Source organism: Carcharhinus amblyrhynchos, chromosome 30 (genome assembly GCF_965287045.1).
Source record: "Carcharhinus amblyrhynchos chromosome 30, sCarAmb.v2.hapA, whole genome shotgun sequence".
In the NCBI taxonomy this organism is placed as follows: domain Eukaryota; kingdom Metazoa; phylum Chordata; class Chondrichthyes; order Carcharhiniformes; family Carcharhinidae; genus Carcharhinus; species Carcharhinus amblyrhynchos.
Genome location: NC_137353.1, coordinates 10,727,266 through 10,752,334, shown reverse-complemented (window position 1 = coordinate 10,752,334; position 25,069 = coordinate 10,727,266). Strand labels below are relative to the sequence as shown.

General features: G+C 45.4%; 1 protein-coding gene across 1 annotated transcript in view; it reads right to left on the bottom strand.

The window, feature by feature from the left end:
* Nucleotides 1-24,781, bottom strand: part of LOC145360020 (putative pleckstrin homology domain-containing family N member 1) — a 51,457-nt gene extending 26,676 nt beyond the window's left edge. The window contains exons 1-4 of the mRNA XM_080214920.1: nt 24,696-24,781; nt 14,158-14,236; nt 11,524-11,580; nt 5,047-5,193 (exon numbers count right to left, since the gene is read on the bottom strand). Of these exons, the coding sequence (XP_080071046.1) occupies nt 5,047-5,193; nt 11,524-11,580; nt 14,158-14,236; nt 24,696-24,781 (369 nt within the window). The remainder of the gene's footprint in view (nt 1-5,046; nt 5,194-11,523; nt 11,581-14,157; nt 14,237-24,695) is intronic.
* Nucleotides 24,782-25,069: the final 288 nt, after the last annotated feature.

The window sequence follows — 25,069 nt, the reverse complement described above, 5'->3', positions numbered from 1 at the left end:
CAGAATCCTGGTCTAGTCCCCATGAGACCAGGATGCACCATGGCAGCTGAGGTAATTTCAATTGAATTAGTTAATAAATAAAAGATGTGTCTCACTAATAAAGACCATAAAGCTACTGGATCATGGTAAAAATTCATTTGGTTCACTAATGCCCTCCAGGGGAAGAAATCTACCTTACATGGAAACACTACAGTGCAGGAGAAGGCCATTCGGCCCATCGACCCTTCACCAACAACAATCCCACCCAAGCCCTATCCCCATAACCCCAAGTATTTTACCCACTTACCCCCCCCCCCGACACTAAGGAGTCAATTTAACATGGCCAGTCTCCACCCAACCCACACATCTTTGGGCTGTAGGAGGAAACCGGAGCACCTGGAGGAAACCCATGCAGACATGGGGAGAATGTGCAAACCATACACAGACAGTGACCCGAGACCAGAATTGAACCCAGGTCCCTGGCACTGTGAGGCAGCAGTGCTAACCACGATGCCACTGTGTCACCCAGATTTCCTTCCCTAAAGGACAACCCAGATGGGTTTTTCCAACAATTAATGGTTTCCTGGTCATCAGTAGATTTTTAATTCCAGATTTTTTTATTGGATTTATTAAACTGAGCATATGATTTCAGACACCCAGCGATGGGGCTGAATCATAACTACTCTAAGCAGTCTGTGTTCAAATGCAGCATGACCTAGACGATATCTAGGCTTGGGCTAACAAGAGGTAAATAATGTCTGTGTTACTCTGGTGCAGGCACTGACCAGCTCCAACAAGAGAGAATCTAAACACCATCCCTTGACATTCAATGGCATTACCATTGCTGAAATGCCAAATATCAACATCCTAGGGGTTACGATTGACAAGGAACTGAACTAGAATAGTTATATAAATCTGTGGCTACGAATTCTGCAAGGAATTCTCTCCTCCTGACTCCCCAAAGCCTATCCACTGTCTACAAGGCACAAGTCAGCAATGTAATGGAATAATCTCCTTTGCCTGGATGAGTGCAGCTCCAACAATACTCAAGAAGCTCAGTGCCATCCAGGGCAAAACAGCCCAACTTGATTGGCACTTGATCCACCAACATTCACTTTCTCCACCACCGACACATAGTATGGACCATCTACAAGATATACTGTGGGAACTCACCAAGGCTCCTTAGGCAGCACCTTCCAAACCCATGACTGCTACCATCCAGAGGTTCAAGGGCAACAGACACATGGGAAGAACACATCCTGGAAGTTCCCATCCTAACCATGCACCATCCTGACTTGGAAATACATTGGCTGTTTTCTCAAAATCCTGGAGGCCCCTTCCTAACAGCTCTGTAGGTGTACCTACACCACACAGACTCCAGCAGTTCAAGAAGGCAGTTCATCACCACCTTCTCAAGAACAATTAGGGATGGACAAAAATTGCTGGGCTGGCCAGTGACTCTCACAGCTGAAGACTAAAACAAACTCTCTTCACTCTGGCCTCCATCTGTGGCCAATTCAACCCCCATCACACTCCTTTCTGTACTTTATTTCTCCACTTTGAACGCTGCCCACTGACATGCAATTTGGAACTCTGTGCCTTGGGATTCTTTCAATCCTCCATCTCCTGAGGATTTTAGAATCATGAGAACATAAGAACATAAGAAATAGGAGCAGGAGTAGGCCATCTAGCCCTTCGAGCTTGCCCCACCATTCAATAAGATCATGGCTGATCTGAAATGGATCAGTTCCACTTTCTCACTTTCTCCCCATAACCCTTAATCCCCCTGTCTATCAGAAACCTATCTACCCGTGTCTTAAATGTATTCAATTATAGGATCATAGAATCCTACAGAGCTGAAGGAGGCTATTCAGCCCAGAGAGTCTGCACCGACTACAATCCTATCCAGGTCCTAACACCATAACCCTATGCATTTAGCATAGTTGGTCCCCCTGACATTAAGTGGCAATTTAGCATGGCCAATCCACCTAACTTGCACATCTTTGGACTGTGGGAAGAAACCGGAGCACCCAGAGGAAACCCAAGCAGGCACTGGGAGAACATGTAAACTCCACACAGGCAGTGACCCATGGCTGGAATCGACCATGGGCCCGTGGAGCTGTGAGGTAACAGTGTTAACCACTGTTCCACCGTGCTGCAAGATGGGATCCTGGGGACATTTCCATTGAGAGTTCGGAGCACGTGAATCTCTTCATTCCCAGTGTCTGACACACAAGGATCTTACCTAACATCCGGACACACAAGGCAAACAGCACAGGAGTAAGAACACTCCCTCTCAAGACACTCTACAATGTTCAAGGCTATGGGCCAAGTGCTGGCAAGTGGGATTCGCTGGGCAGGTCAGGACATTTCATGCTTTGGTGCAGACTCGATGGGCTGAAGGGCCTCTTGTGCACTGTAATATTCTGAGATACCATGATCCTGCGAAGAGACCAACATCAGCAACTCAAAGACCATCCCAATCACCCTTCCCTCCACGCTGACACTCTTCTCATCTCCCAGCCATCGCTGGCTCCTAAAATGTTTTGCTGCCATCAAAGTGATTGCTCTGACTTGAACCCCTGCTGCCAATGAGCAAAGGCATTCCATTAATTAAAGCAACAGCAATAAACAGCTTGTTCAAATTGAACTCCATGGACTCTAATTAGTTTTTTTTTAGTTACAACTCGACTGATGGAAAACCTGCTCCTTTGAATATTTACCAGCAGTGGATCAAAGGGAGCACTGCAACCTCTGAGCCACAATGCTCGATGAGGAGACACACTCAATCAACATGACAGCAACATCTAGGTCGACATCTCCCTGTAGCACCAAGGGAGTGCAGCACTGTCAGAGGTTCTGCATGTGCTTCACCTGAGATGCCAAACTGAAGTCCGAACTGCCCCCTCAGACAGATCTAGAAGTTCATTGAATCAAAGAGCCCCGACAGTGCAGAAGAGGCCATTTGGCCCATTGAGTCTGCACCAGCAAGTTCCCTTGGTGCTATTTCAAGAAGGTCAGGGGAGCTAACCTCAGTATCCTGGGCGCCATTCATTCCTCAACAGACACCCAAAGAAGATTGGTGATCATTGTCAAATGGCTTTGTGGAAGCTTGCTGTGTGAACATTGATGTGGAGATGCCAGCAGTGGACTGGGGTGGGCATTGTAAGAAGTTTCACACCAGGTTAAGGTCCAACAGGATTATTTGGTAGCACGAGCTTTCGGAGCACTGCCCCTTTATTAGGAGAATGGAAAGTTGTGTTCACAACAGGGCAGGTATAGACACAGACTCAATTGCAAGATAATGGTTAGAATGCGAGTCTTCGCAGGTACAGGCAATGCGAGTGCAGAGAGGGTTAAGCACAGGTTAAAGAGGTATGAATTGTCTAAAGCCAGGACAGCTAGTAGGATTTTGCAAGCTCAGGCCAAATGGTGGGGGTTACATGTAGTGTGACATGAGCCCAAGATCCCGGTTAAGACCATCTTCATGTTTGTGGAACTTAGCTATCAGTTTCTGCTGCGAGATTCTGCGTTGTCATGTGTCTTAAAGGCTGCCGTGGAGAATGCTTACCCGAAGATCGGAGCTGAATGCCCGTGACTGCTGAAGTGTTCCCCAACAGAAAGGGAACACTCCTGCCTGGTGATTGTCAAGCAATGTCCATTCATCCATTGTATCGTCTGCATGGTCTCGCCGATGTACCATGCCTCGGGACATCCTTTCCTGCAGTGTATCAGGTTGGCCGAGTCTCATGAGCAACCTAGATGTATCTGAACATTGATTGCTGCATTTTCTACCTGAGAATGGGTAGTGGTTCTATATATTTGTTACATGTATCTAATTAATGCTAAAGCACTTTGGGCTGTCATGAGGTTTGAGAAGAGTACAAGGAAATGCTGGACAGACTTAGCAGGCCTCTGTGGAGAGGAACAGAGTTAATGACTGGAGTGCTGTGTCCATTCACGCTGGTGGGATTTCCCACCCCACTGCGGTGAACGGAGATCTTTCTGGCTGCCAAATTCTCCAACCTCACTACAGCAGGAGCATGGTGTGAACAGCCAGTAAGATCACACCGAATGTTTCAGACCTGAATGACCAGGCTGGGGGAGGCAATGACCTCGTGGTATTATCACTAGATTATTAATCCAGAAATTCAGCTAATGTTCTGGGAGGCCCGGGTTCGAATCCCACCATGGCAGATGGTGGAATTTGAATTCAATAAAAAATATTTGGAATTAAGACTTGACCGATGACCATTGTCGAATGTCAAAAAACACATCAGGTTCACTAATGTCCTTTAGGGAAGGAAATCTGCCGTCCTTACTCTGGTCTGACCTAATTGTGACTCCAGAGTCACAGCAATGTGGTTAACTTTTAGATATCGTCCAAGGGCAGCAAGGGATGGGCCATGTCCCACCCATGTCCCACGAATTAATGTGAAAAAGACATGCCCTGTTCTGTAGAAGGATCATTTAAACCTGAAATGTTAACTCTGTTTCTCTCTTCACGGAGGCTGCCAGATCTGATGGCCAGGACTCTACCACCTCGCCAGCCATGGAAATGGAGCAGGCGAGGATCCGACAATGGAAATCTCCATTGACCTCGAGCGGGAATTTCTGGTCTCGCCCGAGCAAGGCCGCAAAATCCCGCCCGCTGAGCTTATCCAGCATATTTCAGAATTCCAGCATCCACAGTATTTAGCTTTTGGATCTAGGCCAATCTCTCCTTGCAGGTCTCAAACATTCCAGTGGAGGGCAATGCTGAGCAAAGAACAAAGAACAGTACAGCACAGGAAACAGGCCCTTCGGCCCTCCAAGCCTGTGCCGTTCATTGGTCCAACTAGACCATTCGTTTGTATCTCTCCATTCCCAGTCTGCTCGTGAATCTAGTGATAATCGAGTGATAATACCACTGAGCCTGCAGCAAACTCTGCCCCGCTAACTTTTACATTAAACCTTTCCAGCAGGAGTGGGAGAAAGGGAGGATCCAGATTAAAGGAGCAAGGAGTCCAACAAGGTCATCATTTAAACGTGTCTTAATCTGGAGTGGTTGCTTTAAAAATAAATTACCTCCGTGTACTGCTCGTGGAAGATGACTGAGGAGGACCAGATGATTTCACCGAGCGATCCAATGTCTTCTCCTTCCCAGCTGATGATAGGCTCACTGTAGATAATCTTCTCCAGTTCTCTGCGCGACTTCCCCCACAGCAACTCTACCTACACACATTGAAGTGTGAAATGTGGTCAACAAATAAACGTTGCATATCTTAACAACTCCAATTTAAACTGATGAAGCTTGTGTTTAAACACTTGCTGGCCTAGACCCTGCCATAACTTTGTAACCGTCCCGAGTCCTACAGCTAGCACATGCCCAAGGTCTGGTCTGCTTATTTGAGAAAGGATGTGGTGGCGTTGGAGACAGTTCACAGGAGGTCCGCTACATTGATTCCGGGGACGAAAGGGTTGACGTATAAGGAGAGATTAAAGAGTTTGAGTTTGTACTCGCTGGAGTTTAGAAGGACGAGAGGGGATCTGGTTGAGGTATATAAAATTTTAAAAGGAATTGATAAAGTAAATGTAGGCCAAATGTTTCCTCTTATGGGGCAATCTCGAACAAGAGGTCACGGGTATAGGTTGCAAGGTTTGAAACTGAGGTGATGGGGAACTACTTCTCACAGAGAGGGGTGAATTTGTGGAACTCGCTGGCCCATAGCACAGTGGAGCCTGACTCATTGACTGGTTTCAAAGAGGAGCTAGATATATTTCTAATTTAAACAATGGGATGAAGGGATATGGGGAAGAGGTGGGGAGGTGGATTTGAGACCAGGGAGAGATCAGCCATGGTCTGATTGGATGGCAGAGCAAGCTCAAATGGCTGAATTTGTCTACTTCTGTTCCGAGTTGCTAGTTCTTGTGTAAACCACACCGCTTTCCAATTGCTTTGCCTTCTTTAAAACCCATTTCTTTGAGTAAGCTTTTGATTCCCCTTCCCCCACCTCATAAGACTTGCTTCTTTGGTGTCCATTCAATGCTGAGCTCAACAATTCTAAATCACCATGCTATTAAAATACTTTCAACACATCTCGCTCACCTCCAATTTGGAACTCTCTGCCTTGGGATCGTGTCATTTTTAGATTCTCCCTCTCCTGAAGTACGATGGCACAGTGGTTAGCACTTCAGCTCTGACCACGGGTCACTGTCTGTGTGGAGTCTGCACATTCTCCCCGTGTCTGCATGGGTTTCTTCCGTGTGCTCTGGTTTCCTCCCACAATCCAAAGATGTGCGGGTTAGGTGGATTGGCCATACTAAATTGCCCCTTCGTGTCCATAGTTGTGTAGATTGGGTGGATTGGCCACGCTAAATTGCCCCTTAGTATCTAAAGGTGTGTAGATTCTGAAGATGGACCATGCTAAATTGCTTCTTAGTGTTCAAAAGTGTGCAGATTAGATGGATATTAAATTGTCCCTTAGTGTCTAAAGGTGTGTAGATTAGGTGGATTAGCCATGGTAAATGCACAGGGAGACAGGATAGGGCCTGGGGAAGATGCTCTTTTGAAGAGTTGGTGCAGACGCAGTGGGACTCCTGCGCTGTAGGACATTCTACAGTACTAAGTTGTTGTTGCACAGTTACCCCCGGAAACAGTGACGTGGTGGTGATGTAATCCGGAGGCCCAGGCTAATGCTCTGGGGACAGGGGTTCAAATCCCATCGCAGCATTTAAATTAATCTGGAATTTTTGAAACTAATCTCAGTAACAGTGACTATGACAGCTCTCATTGTGAACAATAATAAAACCTCTTCAATCCTCAGGAAGGAAATTCTTTACCTGCCCTACATGTGACTCCACACACACAGTAAAGGTGGTTGTCTCTGCAGTGGCTGAGGAAGCCACTCAGTTTCAAGGGCAATTAGGGACGGACAACAAATGCTGGTCTTGACAGCACTGCCCACATCCCATGAATGAATTTTTAAAAAATGGGTTAAGAGTTTATCCCCTTCCCCCGGCGCCACACAATAAGAAACTGTTATATACAATATTTCAGACTGCGAATGAGTCACACTCTAACTACAACATTGCTGCACTATTGCTTCACGCCATCGCATCTGTGGTGTTACATCAGGCAGAATCTCAAGTCAGGAGCCAGTCTGATGACTTGACAGCAAATGGCCTAAAGGGGGCAGTCTCATTCCATTTCAGTGTCAGGAAGCAGCCAAACAGCATTACTGCCAATGACCACTGAGTGTCTCAGAGGAGGAGTGAGGGGGTGTTGGGAGTTGGGGTGGGGTGGGTGACCACTGAGTGTCTCAGAGGAGGAGTGAGGGGGTGTTGGGAGTTGGGGTGGGGTGGGTGACCACTGAGTGTCTCAGAGGAGGAGTGAGGGGGTGTTGGGGGGTTGCTGTTAGGGAAAAAAATTCCAGAATTTAGGGCCTTGGTAGCTAAGGCACACTACCACTGGTGATTAAAATTGGGGCTGTTTGTGAGGCCAGAATTGAAGATGGTTAGCACTGCTGCCTCACAACGCCAGGCACCCAGGTTCAATTCATCCTTGGGTAGCTACCTATGTGCAGTTTTCACGCTCTCCCTGTGTTTCCTCTGAGCGCTCCGGTTTCCTCCCACTGTCCAAAGATGTGCAGGTTAGGTAGATTGGCCGTGCTAAATTGCCCTTTAGAATCCCAAGATGTGCCGGTTAGGTGAATGGGCCATGCTAAATTGCCTCTTGATGTCCCAGGACACAGACATTAGGGAGATTATTGAGGTAACGGGGATAGGGTAGTGGGGGAATGTGGACCTGGTCAAGATTTTCTGTCGGAGGGTCCCTGCTGACTCGATGGGCCAAATGGCCTCCTCTGCACCATGGTGATTCTATGATTCTATCTTGTTACCAGTAATTGTCACTAAGCTGGCAACGGCAGTGAGAAAAACCACAGGGAGGCCAGTGTGGAAATGGAAGATGTGTTGCACAGGGAGAGTTGAGGCAAAGTAGAAAGAGTTGCACTCTGCACTCTGGCTGCATTGCCTGACCTGGGAGCGCTTGACTTTGAATCTTGCTTCCCAAAATGGTGTTCATCCTAAAATTCTTCATCTTGTTCTGCACAGAATTGATGAAGAAATTCCCCTCCGTTCCTATATATTTGGTTTTTGTATTGTGGACATTGCCCTTGAGAAGGTGGTAGTGTAGCCAGCTTGAAACACTGCAGCCCGAGCAGAGGCGGGCATGCCAGATCGTGGCTTGATACAACGGCCAGAACTCTACCACTTTGGCCACCACGGAATCGGAACAAGCGAGGGTCCGACAGCAGGAAATTGCTGTTGACCTCGATGGGAATTTTAGAATGCGCCCGACTGAGGCATAAAATCCCACCCACATAGTGGCATTCCAGTGCTGTAGGTCTGGAGTCACATATGTTAGGCTTCCTTCTCTGGGGAGATATTAGGGAAGGGCTACAATGACATGGTTACATGGCCAGTTTCATGGTCAAACTGGGATTTTAATCTCAGGTTAATTAGATTATTGAATTTAAATACCCCAAATGCTGGTGATGGGATTTGAACCTGTGTCCTTTAATCCATGCTTCTAAATCACTTGTCCAGCAAAACCCCAAAGCTATGGTTCACTCCTTCACAGCCCCGAGGGACACAGGGTGAGAGGGTGCCTGGCAAGCTACTGGTAACTTCCACCACTGGCCACCAGGGAGCGCAGGAAAGCAACAAGGACACACTTTCAATTCCCACCTTTACCCACACAGGAAGCCACAATGAACTGTGAGGGAACTGCCTGCAAAAGGCTCAAAACCTGACACTTTCTTTGACCTTTTTTTAAGACAGTGCCACTCACAGAACAATGTTGCTGCATATTAAATGATGTCCCATAATTCATGAGGGCAAAACCATGAAGTCAGTTCAGCAGGCCCCAGTGAAACCGTTAGGTTGAAGGAACAATTCAGCAGCAGATGTTTAGACGCTCGACACTGGCTCGCAAACCACATCAGCAACACACCTGCTTTGATATAGTCTCTTGAACGCTGTAAAATTTCCCAAGGAGCTTCACAGGAGCAATTATCAATCAGCATTTGGCACTGAGTCACACATGGAGATAGTGGTCCGTAACCTCCTAGCTGCAGAGTGTCGATGGTGTGGGGTGGGGGGAGGGGAGAGGGGAGAGATGTTCACATGCCAAAGGTTAAGGTTTGCACAGCAATTACCCATCAGTGCAAAATTTAGTTTGTTTGTTCGTGTCACAAGTAGGCTTACATTAACACTGCAATGAAGTTACTGTGAAAATCCCCTAATCGCCTCACTCCGGCACCTGTTCAGGTACATTGAGGGAGAATTTAGCATGGCCAATGCACCTAACCAGCACGTCTTTCGGACTGTGGGAGGAAAAGAGAGCACCCGGAGGAAACCCACGCAGACACGTGGAGAATGTGCAGACAAGCCAGGAATCGTACTTGGGTCACTGACACTATGAGGCAGCAATGCTAACATCTATGTCATCATGCTGCCATGCTGACAAATTGTATCTTTTATTTTGTATTGCCTCTCCCCATTCTTTCTCTCAAAATGTCCCTTAGAATCATAGAATTCCTACAGTGCAGGAGGGGGCCATTCGGCCCATCGAGACTGCACCGACCACAATCTTACCTAGGCCTTATCCCGCTAACTGCATATATTTACCCTGCTAATCCCTCTGACACTAAGGGTCAATTTAGCATGGCCAATTAACCTAACTGCACATCTTTGGACTGTGGGAGGAAACTGGGGGAAAGTAGACACAGGGGGACCACTCAAACTCCACACAGGCAGTGACCTGAGGCTGGAATTGAACCCGGATCCTTAGTGCTATGAGGCAGCAGTGCTAACCACTGTGCTACCGTGCTGCCCGTCTTCGCCTATCTCTTCACACTTCCTGTAACAAATGTTATCTGCCAGCCTATTTCCTCCTGAAGTCTGAATCCTCCTTACAGTTATAATCCTTCATCTGAAATGCTGAAATTGTACCCTGCACCCCCCACAGAGTCTAGGTCATTAATGACGGTGAAGATAGCAATGTTTTACATACCAACCCTTGGGCAACCATTACTACATCCCTTCCTCTAGCCTGAAAATCACCAATTGCTTGCTATTTCCTGTCATACTTTGTACCAGCACTGCTACTTCCTCTTTTATACAATGGCCATGAAGATTGCTGAAAAGCGCGTTATTGGGCACTTTATCTCTGGAATTAATGATAGTTGAATGGAGTACACAATGACAGAATGCAGTGCAATGTCACATGATGATCCCCTGCATCCTGTAAAAGTTCCAAACATTTTTTGCCCCACTTGTCGGAAAAGTTCCACCCTTAGTCTCTCCCAGTTTGGTCCTTGAGGTACAATTGCCGGCTCAAAACATTTGAGCTGATGAACATTACAAAGGAGGGTTACTTCTCTTGCCTTTCCGAGAACCAACACAACAAAATTATTCCCGAGTGGGTATTTGTCAAAATTTCTCAGCCCCCGGACTGTCCTCACCATGGAAGGAAGCCCTGTGCTGTTGGAGATGTGATCTAACCTAGAACCTTCAAATTTCATTACAAAGGCCAATTTAGTACCTATTCTTTCAGGGTGGGCCGTCAACTCAGACGAGTGTGATGCAAAACTGCAAATGAGATGTATACTCTATTTAACATAACCATTTGAAAGGATGAAATAAGTATGTATTGTGCTCTCCTGGCATCTGAGCTATATTCCTTCCAGACATACTGACTACCTGTAGGAAAAAGCTGAACTTTAAAACATTCTCTTGAAGCATGAAAAGGACTAGGAGAATGTCAATATGTCAGGAAGGAATACAGCTCAGGTGCTGGGTGAACAGTATAATTATTCATTTCAACCTTGTAAATGGTTATGTTAAGTAGAGTTAATTAATTTTTGATTGCTTAAGTTCTTATGGGATTTCAGATTAGAGTGATTGACAGGGACATGTGAGATTGTGGCTTCTGTGCAGTACTGGATCTGTAGCAGAAAGAAAAAGCTTTGGCAGGGAAAGGAGTTGGAGTTCAGCTATTCTGGTTAAAGTTAGCAGAGTTTTGCAGTCTTCGGAAAGCTTCAAGATGTTCTACACTCATTGTAGCAATTATATTTGTGATTGCTAACTATATTTAAAGTGGATTTTAAGTCTCAGGAAGAATGTTGCTTATTTGGAACTGAAATCATGATAGGTTAGAAATTATAGTTGTTTCTTTGCATGTTTAAAGATTGTTCAATGGTTTAATAGTTAAGCTTGCTTCATTTTGTTAAAAGTTATACTTAAATTGTGTTATGAATAAAGCTTGTTTTAATAAAGGATTCCTAACTTGCCAGTGGAATTACTCCTAGAACGAAGGGGTTTTCTCACATTTATGCCAAAATAGAAAATTTGTTGGGGTCTAGTCTGACTTCATAATGTACCTTGAGGTTCTGGTCCAGAACCCTAACAAAAAGAACTTCTAAGTTTGCTTTATATTCATGGCAATCATGTATGAAGTAAGTAAAAGAAGTGAATCAACACATTTTTCAAATATCTTACCTTAGACAATTCTTCCAGACGTTCCCCTGACAAATGGGTATTTTCACAAGATTGGTTCTGAAAGACAAACAGATTGAAAGGATCAACTAATTAAATGGGTTGAACCATTTGTGCAGTTACTTTAACTTGTTTGAGTTATAAGGTGAAGCTGCATAGACTGGGACTTTCTTCCCTGGAGCGTAGGAGGTTTAGGAGTGATCTTATAGAGGTCCATAAAATAACGAGGGGCATAGATAAGGTAGATAGTCAACATCTGTTCCCAAACGTGGGGGAATCTAAAACTAGAAGGCATAGGTTTAAGGTGAGAGGGAAGGAGATAGAAAAAGGTCCCAAAGAGGCAATTATTTCATACAGAGGGTGTTGACTGTCTGAAACAAACTGCCAGAGACAGTAGTAGAGGCGGGTACAATTTTGTCTCTTAAAAAACATTTAGACAGTTACATGGATGAGATGGGTATAGAGGGATATAGGCCAAATGCGGGCAATTGGGACTAACTTACTGGTAAAACTGGGCAGCATGGAAAAGTTGGGCTGAAGAGCCTGTTTCCATGTTGTAAACCTCAATGACTCTATGGTGTGTGATGTAGACATGTCCATGACTGTACAGGTATCTCAGTGCACCATTCTGAGGTTAAAATCCACACAAATCTAATACAATCCAATACAAGTGTCATCAAAGTGGTTTTTCTCAAACCTCTCACTACCGGTTGCAGCCATCTATTCGGTGACATGATTTTGTTGATGTCATGGGGCACGTCACTCAGATTGTCCCGAGCATTCTCCTTATGGTGGACTCCTTATTGGGAATTGGTCTTGAACCCATGGCCTATTGATGCAAAAAAAGAGTGTGGCCAACTGAACAAAGCTGACATCAACAGCAGTAAATGTGAATTTGGGAGGTCTCCTCAAGGAATGGGTGTTCCAACCAATTAATTACCTACTTGACAAGCAGTGACTGTTGCTGTTAAAAGGCAATTACCAAAGTACGATACATAGAAACTAGAAGCAGGAGTAGGCCATTTGGCCTTCGAGCCTCCTCTATCATTCATTTTGATCATGGCTGATCATCTAATTCAATATCCTGATCCCTCGCCCCTTACTCCCCTTTGATCCCCAAGAGTTATATCTAATTTCTTCTTGAAATCAGACAACATTTTGGCCTCAGCTACATTCTGTGGTAATGAATTCACCACCCTCTGGGTGAAGAAATTTCCCTACGACCCCTAGTTCTGGATTCCCCCACCATCCTTTCTGAATCTATCCTGTCTAGCCCTGTTAGAATTTTATAAGTTTCTATGAGATCCCCTCTCACTCTTCTCAGCTCCAGTGGATATAATCCTAACTGACTTAGTCTGTCCTCAGATGACAGACCTGCCATCCCAGGAAACAGCCTGGTGAACTTTTGCTGTACTCCCTCGATAGAAGGACATCTTTCCTCAGCAAAACTGCACATAACTGTATCACAAACAACATATGAGACGAACGGCCAATAACTTTTCTTTATGGCAAACATGGAAGAATGTCACTCTTGAAACTGGAGAACTTTTCTCGGAATTCCCTTTTAGGACCTCTTACATCTACATTAAAGAACCTCAGCTTGATATTTGACTCAAAAAGATGGCCTCCCTGACAATGTATTGTCCCACAAAGTGTAGGAGGAGCTACACACAGACGTCTCCGCTGCTTAGGACACAGAACCTACCTCAAAGGAAAGAGTGCAGCCAATTAATTACAATGTCCATGCCACAAAAACGGAACAAAAGCATTGAGCTAAATCTAGTGCTGATTGAATAGTTAGAGTACCCTGTATTTGTAACTTAATCACCGGCCAGACACGCACACTCACGCTTGTATTCCAAACACTATGTGGATAAAATGAAGCATGTATTGATAGCAGACCCTATGCCTTGATTTGAACAAGGCATCACAAACTTACAAAGGCGCCTCATGATGTGGAGATGCCAGCATTGGACAGGAGAGGGCACAATAAGAAGTCTCACAACACCAGGTTAAAGTCCAACAGGTTTATTTGGAATCACAGGCTTTTGGAGCACTGCTCCTCCATCAGGTGAATCACCTAATGAAGGAGCAGTGCTCCGAAAGCTCATGATTTCAAATAAACCTGTTGGGCTTTAAACTGGTTTTGAAAGGCTCCTCAGTCAGTGCCTTCCAATCCTAAGAATGCTGCCATCTGGAAGGTCAAAGGGCAGCAGATACCTGGGAACACCACCATCTGGAGGATCCTTCCCAGGTCACTCACCATCCTGACTGAGAAATATATCACCGTTACCTCACTGTGACTGGGTCAAAATCCTGGAATTCCCTCTCCAACAGCACAGGCAATGTATCTACACACATGGGCCGCAGTTGTTCAAGAGGGCAGCTCACCACCATTTTCTCAAGGGCAATGAGGGATGGGTTAGAAATGCCTTCTGGGCAGAATATGTTTTCTCAAAGTCATATTTACCAAAATGATTTGAATTTTGATGGGTGGATGGCCACTTTCTGGGTAGTAAATGCTGGTCCAGCCCACCTCACATAAATGATTTTTTTTTTAAACTGCGCTGTTGTCCCTCACAGGCAGAGATAGTAGATAACATCAGAGTCATGAGGTGAAACCTAATGAATGCTCACCTCCACCGACCCTATCAACTTGTCCAACTCCTGGGGTGTGGCGGCTTCCCCTCCATTCTGAGCAGGTGCAGAGTGTCTCCTAGGAAAGAAAAGGAATCAGAAGATTCAAAATTGCACAAGACATATTCTTCGTAAAAATAAGACAAAGCTTCCTGGAGTAAAACCTCGGGAATTACATCTTGCCAAACTGTTATCAAATTGAGCTCTCATTTTCTCACACCCTTCTTCTGATTCCAAACAGGTCGCCTTTCAAACAGAAATGCCTTCAAGGCAAGAAACGTTTTGCCAAAGTCACGTTTGCCAAAATGATATGAATGATGATGGGCTGAATGACCTCCTTCTACACCATACGCAGAGCAGCATGGGTGTAGCTGGCTTTGAAATGATCCAGGAGCCACTAGCCTTGTATCACTTTACCCTCACTTTTTGCAGAAGCGACTGCTAGAAATTCGAGCCATTTTTGTTCAGTCAGAAACTTGGACAGCATTACATCTTCATATGAGTTTATGTACTAAAAGTCACGATAGTCCCTGATGGCCACAGGCTGCTATCCCCTTTGTAAGGGGTGGGGGGAGCGAAGGGGACCAGTTGAGATTGAACCTGAGAATCACTACCTTTCAGCCAAGGTTGAGAAGGTGGGGCTTTCATGAATAATCTCAGCCAGTACAGGAATTGAACCCATGTTGTTGGCATCACTCTGCATCACTAACCAGCCATCCAGCCAACTGAGCTAAACTAACACTCAACTCTATATATTGCGATCATAGAATTCCTACAGTGCAGAAGGAGGCCATTTGGCCCATCGAGCCTACAGCGACCACAACGCCACCCAGGCCCTATTGCCATAACCCCACGTATTTACCCTGCTACTCCCTTTAACCTAAGCAATCCAGAACACTAAGGGACAATTTAGCATGTCCAATCAATCTAACCCGCACATCTTTGGACTGTGGGAGGAAACCGGCGGAATCCCACACAGATATGGGGAGGACATGCAGATTCCAAACAGACAGTGACCCGAGCCAGGAATTGAACCCAGGTCTTGGAGCTGTGAGGCAGCAGTGCTAACCACTATGCCACTGTGCTGTGCCATCTGTTCAGCTGTATGAAAATGATCCTGCTGTGTCTGATGTGACTCACAGCTTTGCATTGTTGTATCTTTGTGTGGTTTTGGAAGCAGTCTTTTTCTGAAAAGGCTGACTCTTTAAGCATTTAACCAGCCAGAAAATACTCTTTTCTTTTCTTCCAGGCTGCACATAGAGACACGTCAAGTCCCAGCCAGAATGGAAATGACTGGCTAAATCCTTCTTCAATCAATACATGACTGGGAGTGACTTTACAGAGGTAATTTCTATTATGTAACTATCCTCACTGCATTTCATAAGAAAACTCTCAGGAGAGTTTTGGGTCATGGGTTCTGCTTGTTGTAGTTTGTAGAACCTCTTTAAGTCGACTGTATTTGCTGCTTGCTGAATAAGTAGATTCTGTTTGCTGTAAGTCCTGCAAAGCCTCCAACTTACTGACTGACATAAGTGGTGTCAATCTTTTCTCTTAAAACCTTCTTAACTTTGCTGTCATCTTGTGTCAGCAGAGGAATGTGACTGCCCTTGACGTGCCGACCAGGGAATGATGAATTTCAAGAAAGATCTGATATTCTACCAGAGACACCATGGTATTATCACTGAATTGATATTCCAGAGACCCAGGGTAGTGATCTAGGGACCCAGGTACAAATCCCACCATGACATGGTGAAACTTGAATTCAATAAAAAAGATCTTCAATTAGAAGTCTAATGATACATAGAAATATAGAAACTAGAAGCAGGAGTAGGCCATTTGGCCCTTTGAGTTTGCTCCAGCACTCACCTTGATCATGGCTGATCAGCAAATTCAAAATCCTGATCTCCCCTTCCTCCCATATCCCTTGAATCTGTTAGCACTAAGAGCTATATCTAATCTCTTAAAATCAGACAACATTTTGGCCTCAACTACATTCTGTGGTCATGAATTCCACATATTTACCACTCTGTGGGTGAAGAAACTTCTCATCTCAATTCTAAAAGGTTTTCTCCTTATCCTCAAACTATGACCCCTAGTTCTGGACTCCCCCACCATTGGGAACGTTCTTTCTGAATCTATCCTGTCTAACCCTGTAAGAATTTTATATGACCAGGGAACCATTGTCGATTGATGTAAAAACCCATGTGGTTCACTCATCTGCTAAAGTGAAAGAAATCTGCTACCCAGTCTGACCTACGTGTGACTCAAGACACAGAGCGATGTGTTTAAGATAAAGTTAAAGTTTATTTATTGGTCACTAGTAGGCTTACATTAATACTGCAATGAAGTTACTGTGTAAATCCCCTAGATGCCACACACCGGCACCTGTTTGGGGACACTGAGGGAGAATTTAGCATGGCCAATATACCTAACCAGCACATCTTTGGGCTGTGGGAGGAACAAAGAACAAAGAACAAAAACAGCCCGGGAACACAGGCCCTTCAGCCCAATGAGCCCGCGCCGCCATCTCAATACCACCAGTCCCCCTCTCCACCCACGACCCTTGTCTAATGTTTTATGGCCATCCAGATTGAGGGAAACTGATTTAGGGACAATTTATTACTGCCAATCAGCCTAACAGCACATCTTTGGGGTGTGGGAGGAAACCAGAGCACCTGGAGAAAACCCACGCAAGCACGGGGAGAATGCGCAAACTCCCACAGACACCGGCCCAAATCCATGTGTCTGCACAGCAATCAGCGATAGTCACTGAGCTGTCGTCTTGCCCAGTATCTGGTCCGGTTTAGGCACACGCTAATGACATGAAGCACTAGGCCAATCTCAAACAACCAAGAGCAGCCCCAGTACGACCCATCGCGTGTATGCCCCTCGTTGGACACAAGGCGGACGGACTTAAAACCTGTGAATGAAAAGGAAAACAAAAACATTATTATTGTACCATATCCATTTACCTTACCAGGGACACCCCAATGCTAATGACCTTTATTTAAAACAATCTCCTATATCCACCCATCTCCAACCCACTCATGTGCCTGTCTAAGTTACTCTTAAATGACTCTAGTGTGTTTGCCTCCACCACCTTACTTGGCAGAGCATTCCATACCCCCACTACCCTCTGTGTGAAAAACCTCCCTCTAATATCTGAGTTGTACCTCTCCCCCCTCACCTTAAGTCCATGGCCCCTTGTCCTATGTGTCTCTATCATAGGAAATAGCTTACCTCTGTTTACTCTATCTATACCCTTCATAATCTTATATACCTCTATTAGATCCCCCCTCAGTCGGCGTCTTTCAAGGGAAAAGAGCCCCAATTTCTTCAATCTTTCCTCATACCCCAGTCCTTCCATACCAGGCAACATCCTGGTAAACCTCCTCTGCACTCTCTCCAGAGTCTCCACGTCCTTCCGGTAGTAAGGCGACCAGAACTGGACGCAGTACTCTAAATGCGGCCTAACCAACGTTCTGTACAACTGCAACATTAGACTCCAGCTCTTATAATCTATACCCCTTCCTATGAAGGCTAACATACCATAGACTTTCTTCACCACACTCTCCACTTGCACTGCCACCTTCAAAGACTTGTGCACTTGCACCCCCAGGTCTACTGGAGCACCTGAAGGAAACCCACACAGACAAGGGGAGAACATGTAGACTGCACAGATAATGACTCAAACTGGGAATCAAACTCAGATCCCTGTGAGGCAGCAGTGCTAACCACTGTGCCACCATTAATGACCTCTGAAATGGTCTAACAAATGGCAAAACAAATGGCCTAACATGCAGTTGTTTCAAACTTCTAAAAGGTCTCAAAAGAATGAACCTGGGCAAACCCCCCAGCATTGTCTGAGCACCAGAGACAACAATAGCAAACTCAGACCTGTCGATCCTTCAAAGTCCTCCTCATTCATATCTTGTGCCAAAATTGGGAGAGCTGTCTCACAGACCAGTCAGGCAACAGCCTGGCATAGTCATTCTGAATGAATCATAACTTATAGATAATGTCCCGGATATCCCACATCATCAACCCAGGGTTGTCCTGTCCTACCAGCAGGACAGGTCCAGCAGAGGTGGGAGCACAGTGGTATAGAGTCGGGAGGGGGTTCTCAACATCAACCCTGGACACCACGAATTCCCACTGCATCAGGTCAAACATGGGCAAGCAATAGACAGGGCTATGTGATTCCACAACCACTGGATCAGTCCTGCCACATCCAGCTGTGAATAATGGTGGATAATTAAACAACTCATTGGAGGACAGAGCTCCACAAATATCCCCTATCAACTACAAAGAGGTGGAAAGATTCATTAACAGCACTTTCAAGCAACACTTTCTTAGCAAGAACCTAATCACTGATGCTCAGTTCCACCAGGGTCACTCAGCTCCTGACCTCATTACGGCCTTGGGTCAAACATGAATAAAAGAGCTGAACTCCATTGATGAGGTCACATAGAACTGAGTGTGGCATTAAGGAGCCCAGCAATGCTGGAGTCTCTGGAATCGGGGGGAAGCTCTTCCCTGGTTGGAACCATGCCTAGCCCAGAGGACAATGATTGTGTTGTTATCTCAGCTCCAGGACATTACTGCAGGAGTTCCTCAGGGTGGTGTCTTAGGCCCAACCATTCTCAACTGCATCAATAACCTTCCTTTCATCATGAGGTCAGAAGTGAGGATATTCGCTGATGGTTGCGCAATGTTCAGCACCATTTACTGAAACAATCCAAGTTCAAAGACAGCAAGACCTGGACAATATCAGGCTTGGGCTGACAAGTGGCAAATAACATTCATGTCACACAAGTGCCAGGCAAGCACCATCTCCAACAAGAGAGCATTTAATCATCACCCCTCAGTTCTGGTCGCCTCATCACAGGAAGGATATGGAAGCTATTGAAAGAGTGCAGAGAGATTTACAAGGATGTTGCCTGGATTGGGGAGCATGCCTTATGAGGATAGGTTGAAGGAGCTCCGTCTCTTCTCCTTAGAGAGACGAAGGATGAGAGGTGACCTGATAGAAGTGTATAAGATGTTGAGAGGTGTAGATCGGGTGGATTCTCAGAGGCTTTTTCCAAGAGCTGGAATGGTCGCTACGAGAGGACACAGGTTTAAGGTGCTGGGGAGTAGGTACAGTGGAGATATCAGGGGTAAGTTTTTCACTCAGAGGGTGATGGGTGAGTGGAATCGGCTGCTGTCGGTGGTGGTGGAGGCAAATTCGATAAGGTATTTCAAGAGACTTCTGGGTGAGTACATGGGACTTAATAGAATTGAGGGTTATAGGTAAGCCTAGTCAGAATGGGTATCATCGGTGCAACTTGTGGGCCAAAGGGCCTGTTTGTGCTGTAGTTTTTCGAAGTCCTATGAACCACATAAATATTGTGGTTACAAGAGCAGATCAGAGGCTGGGAATCCCACACTGAGAGACTCACCTCCTGAATCCTCAAAGCCTGTCCACCATCGACAAGTCAGATGTCAGCAGTGTGAGGGAATATTCTCCCCTTGCCTGAATGAGTACAGATCCAACAACATTCAACAAGCCTGACACCAAGTAGGATTGGCACCCCATCCACAAATATTCAATCTCTCCACCACAAATGCAGAGTAGCAGCAGTATGTACCATCTACAAGATGCACTGTAATAACTCACCAAGCCTTCTTAAACTGCATCTTCCAAGCTCATGACGACTGCCATTTAGAGGGATAAGAGCAGCAGATACATGGGAAAACCACCACTGGAAGCTCCCCTTCGAGCTACTCCCATTCTAACTTGGAAATATATTGTCACGGGGTCAAAATCCTGGAACTCCCTCCGTAATGGCACTATGGGCACATTAGTTACCCACATGGACTGCAGCGGCTCAAGAAGGCAGTTTACCACCACCTTCCCAAGGACAATTAGGGATGGGTTAGGCTGTGATTTTAAACTCAATAATTGGGAGCCAGAATCTATCTGGTCACTACCATGCCCTATGTTGTTAGACTGGTAGCAGATAATCCCAATTTCACAAACTACAGGGAGTGCAGAATGTGGAATGAGCTTTACAGCAGTTGCACCAGGCCCTGCCAGTGAAGTCCACACCTCTTAAATGAACAAAAAAAACTATTGCAGAAAGTGAATTCAAACTGGTGGATGTTTTGAGTGTGGTACTGGAGGTTCCCTCAATGGCTCAATTGATGATAATAGTTCAAATTTCAGCAAAGAGGAACCAAAAAGTTACAGCTTTTATACCAGTAGTCTCCAGCAAAGGTGGGGGGGGGGGGGGGGGGTGTTGGGGCAGGGTGGAGTGGTAAGCAGTGGGGGTGGGATACAATTTACCTCAGAGAGGATCAGATAATGATTAACCCCGATATAAAAGCAAATTACTGTGGATGTTCGAATCTGAAACCAAAAGAGAAAACGCTGGAAAATCTCAGCAGTTTTGGCATCTATAAAGGAGAGAAAAGAGCTGATGTTTAGATTAAAAAGATTAATCCCCATTTCTGGCTTCTGATTGTCTGCTGTTGAGTGAGTGTGTAAATGGATGCAGATTGAAGGCAGACATGAGGGTCAGACGTGATTCTAATCACAGCCAAATAGCCTGAAAATGCAGCCTGGACTCACAGGCAGGAGTAACCAGAGATGGCTAATGGAAGCATATCCAAGAATAAAATGGTGTTTGTGAGTGGGGTGGGACAAAAGTTACAACAGGGAGATCCAAAATAAGATATTGAGGATAAATGGTGGTTTATCCTCAATATCTATGAGGCAATCATTCAACACAATTGCTGTGATAGTGTCAGACCAACATCGTCTATTAACTTATTCAGACCCCCAGGGTAGCATTCCCACCTTAGTGCTGTTATAGAACCTGGTACAGCTGCTGTAAAGCTCATTCCACATTCTGCACCCCACAGTTTGTCAAATTGGGATTATCTGCTATTGGTCCAAAAACATCGGACATAGGGTTGACCAGATAGATTCTGGCTCCCAATTATTGAGTTTAAGATCTCAGCCTAACCCACTGGCCACCACTTGCCCACAGGAAAGGGGGAAGTTCTCAACAGCAGGACTGATTTATACCTTTTTCACAAACTGGTTATAGAGACTACAGTGCAGCGATACTGACTTTTACATCAGCGAGAATCAGTGCACTAAAGGAACTAAAGAAAATAAAGACAGAAATCAAGGAACAAGAAGAAGGAAAGGAAGTAGCATTCTTTAATGAATATCATACATTATTGCAAAATATCTGGAATGAAGAATCTGCTGATGACCATGAAACCATTTTCAATTGTTGGAAAAATCCATCTGGTTCATTAATGTCCTTTAGGGAAGGAAATCTACCGTCCTTACCTGGTCTGGCTTACATGTTGTGGGGATGCTGGTGTTGGACTGGGGTGAGCACAATAAGAAGTCTCACAATATCAGGTTAAAGTCCAACAGGTTTAATTGGAATCACAAGCTTTTGGAGCACTGCTCCTTCATCAGGTTGACTGGCCACTCACCTGATGAAAGAGCAGCGCTCCAAAAGCCTGCGATTCCAAATAAACCAGTTGGACTTTAACCTGGAGACTTCTTATTGCGATCAGTAGTGAAGTGATGGGAATTGGTGATGGGCTAGAGGCGAGAAGTGAAGGAGTGTAGTGTTGGAGGGCTGAAGGAGGTTACAATGACATGAAGGGGGGCTGGGAGGGGGTGAGGCCACGGAGGGATTTGAACACCAGGATGAGAATTTGAGATGTCGGAACGGGAGCAAGTGTGGATGGTCGTGTGCAGGGGTGATGCAGGAAATGGTGGCAAATAATTGCTACTCAAGTCAGGTCTCTCAGACAATAAATGGGTCACTGTCTGCTATTTACTGATACATGATGTGGGTATGCCGGCTTTGGACTGGCGTAAATACAGTAAAAAGTCTGACAACACCAGGTTTTAGTCCAACTGATTTATTTGATAATAGACTCACTATTATCAAATAAATCGGTTGGACTAAAACCTGGTGTTGTCAGACTTTTTACTGTATTTACTGATACAAACAGTGAATCACATCCAGGCCAGGAAGTGGTCACTGCTGCTGCTTGGGCTAATGTGGCAATAAGCTTGCAAGCAGAGAGATTATACAGGCAGCATGAACGTCAATGATCAGTTAGCTTGGTTTTGGCATGTTCATGATCCCATCAGATGTGTTTCTTATTATGTGATAATAGGAAATAACGTACAGAAAGATGTTAAATTAATAGCCAAATGCAGAAATACACAGTGGACGTATCAGTATTTGATGGGGATGGGTCAGGGTAACATTTTAGGTGAGACCCTTCAATACTACTGAAGCCAGTCAAAGGGTATTTCATCTATTCATAGGTCAGCACTTTTGCCTCACAGCGCCAGGGACCCAGGTTAGACTCTGGCCTCGGAGTCTGCAGGTTCTCCCTGTGTCTGCATGAGTTTCCTCCGGGTGCTCCGGTTTCCTCCCACAGTCCAAAGATGTGCGGGTTAGGTTGATTGGCCATTGTAAATAGCCACTTAGCGTCAGGGGGATGAGCAGGGTAAATATGTGGAGTTACGGGGATACGGCCTGGTGGCATTGCTGTCAGTGCGGGCTTGATGGGCCAAATGGCCTCCTACTGCACTGTGGGATTCAATGATTCAATGATAGGTTATTACGCTCACCAGAGTACCTTTTTCGCAAATGAATTTGCCATCTTTCTTTCTGTACGTTGCTCCTCTCTACCCCCTCCCCACTCAATTTCTGTTGTTTGTACAAAGAGGTTCACCTCTTGCACTGATTCTCCACTTAAAACCTCAGCTGTCTTCCTTTTCACATGTGCCCTCCTTCTGTACAGGGGACCTGAAACTCTTTCACATTCTCCCCATGTCTGCCAGATTTCAAAACAATTATTATCTCGCCAGCAGATCTCGAGTGACCCTCTTCAGTTTCTGGGTGTCAGTGCCTCTTGGGAATATGGACCCCTGAACCTCATTAAAGCACTGAGATGACCACACCCCCATTCCCCACCCCACCTCCCATTGTTAAAGCTCTGACTGGATTTCCTGTCAGTGGCCAATGGTCCATTGACCTTCTGGTCTCTGGCACCATTTCCTGGTTCTTCTGTTGGGGAAGGAGTCCAGGTTGCATTACTTATGTTGGCACCAAATATGCCAGAATATTTTTGGCATCTGGTTCTGCTCAGGGAGGTGGGGCTGGTGATTGTGGGAGGGGGAAGGGGGGGCTGGCTAGGGCAGGGAGTGGCAGGGGGAAGGGATGGTCGCAGATAGAAAGGGTCACCATCACAACCCGAGGGACTTAAAAACTTCCTTTCTTCTGCCAGCCACTGTTGGCTTTGACAGGCACTGCCATCTCTTCCTACCTTGCCACCTGAGGCAACTGGCTCACTGGCAGTGAAGTATCACTGGGCAACACCATCCGCTTGCAAGTGAGCCTGACCCCGAAAGATAGGCTGGGGTTAAGCTGCTTGTTCCAGGAAGATGGAAAGCAATATAACAAGTTCACATTGTCAATTCCAAGATTTTCCCATCACATTGGAAAATCTCACCTTCTGGGCAGCATGGTGACACAGTGGTTAGCAGTGTTGCCTTGAAGTGCCAGGCACCGGGGTTCGATTCCAGCTTTGGGTCATGTAGAGTTTGCAAGTTCTCCCTGTGTCTGTGTGGGTTTCCTCTGGGTACTTCAAAAATGAGCAATTTAGGTTGATTGGCCATGCTAAATTGCCCCATTGAATCCCAAGATGTGTACATTAGGAGGATTAGCCATGTTAAGTTACTCCATAGAATGTCAAGATGTGTAGGTTAAGGGGATTAGCCATGTCAAATTGCCCCTTAGAGTCCCAAGATATGTAGGTTAGGGGGATTGGCAGAATAAATGTGCATGGTTAAGAGAATGATTTAGGGGAGGGCCTGCATAACATGCTTTGTCTGATGGGCCGAATGGGCCCTTCTGCATGTAGGGACTTTATGAGACACTTACACTGTTCATTTGACAAAATTGCTATGTAACTCTGAAGTTTCCCTTAAGTAGAAATTCTTCCTATGCAGGTGAGTAGGTAATACGGCATCAAAGTCAATCCTAATCCTATTCTTCCATCCACAAAGCATACACTTTCTCGAAGGGCTCATCAAACAGTGATCAGGAGTAGGAACCCTGGTTAATTTTATTCATTCCCTTGGCATCCCTGGGATAATGAAGGCCATTGTTGCACATTCGTCTGGTTGAAGTCAGTTGGCTTGGCATTCACTAGGGGTCAAACACGACACTTCCTAGCTCTGCCTGTACTTGACAAGATGATACAATTAAACCAATGATGAACCCTGTTATACAATATGCTCCAGCCTAAAACATTAGAGTTTATAGTCACTGAACCATGCTTACTCCTGGTTTGAAACTTATTTCCACTTTCTCAATAAGAACAATTGGAACACGAGGTTTTAATAGCTGGACCACTCAAAATGTTCTACTCATTTCTGAATAAAGCACAATTCCAAGGTCACACCATGGTTAGTGGTTGATCAATGGTGTAGTCCCGGTACATACCTGGTGTTTGGTATTTGTACCAAGTCCTCATGTTCTTGCTCTTTGGCTGCCCTGCAACACCGAGGGGTATCAAGCAGGCAACCCATCCCGGAAACCACCTGTGCTTGAAGGAGCGAAAGTCTAAGCCCACTCACTGGGTTGGCATGTTAACTCGTACACATCGTAAATCCTCCACATAAAACATCTTGCTTCACGCTCAGTGCAACTGAAGAGAATCAGGAAGTCCAAAGCGATAAGCAGATAAAATATCTTTTTAAACAACTAAATTTCTTTCCCTCATTTCTTTCTCCGTCAAAAAGCCGGCAGGCAATTGATCAGTCCAAATTTGTCAATATTTACAGCTATCATCTAACCCAAAGGGGTTCACAGTGAAC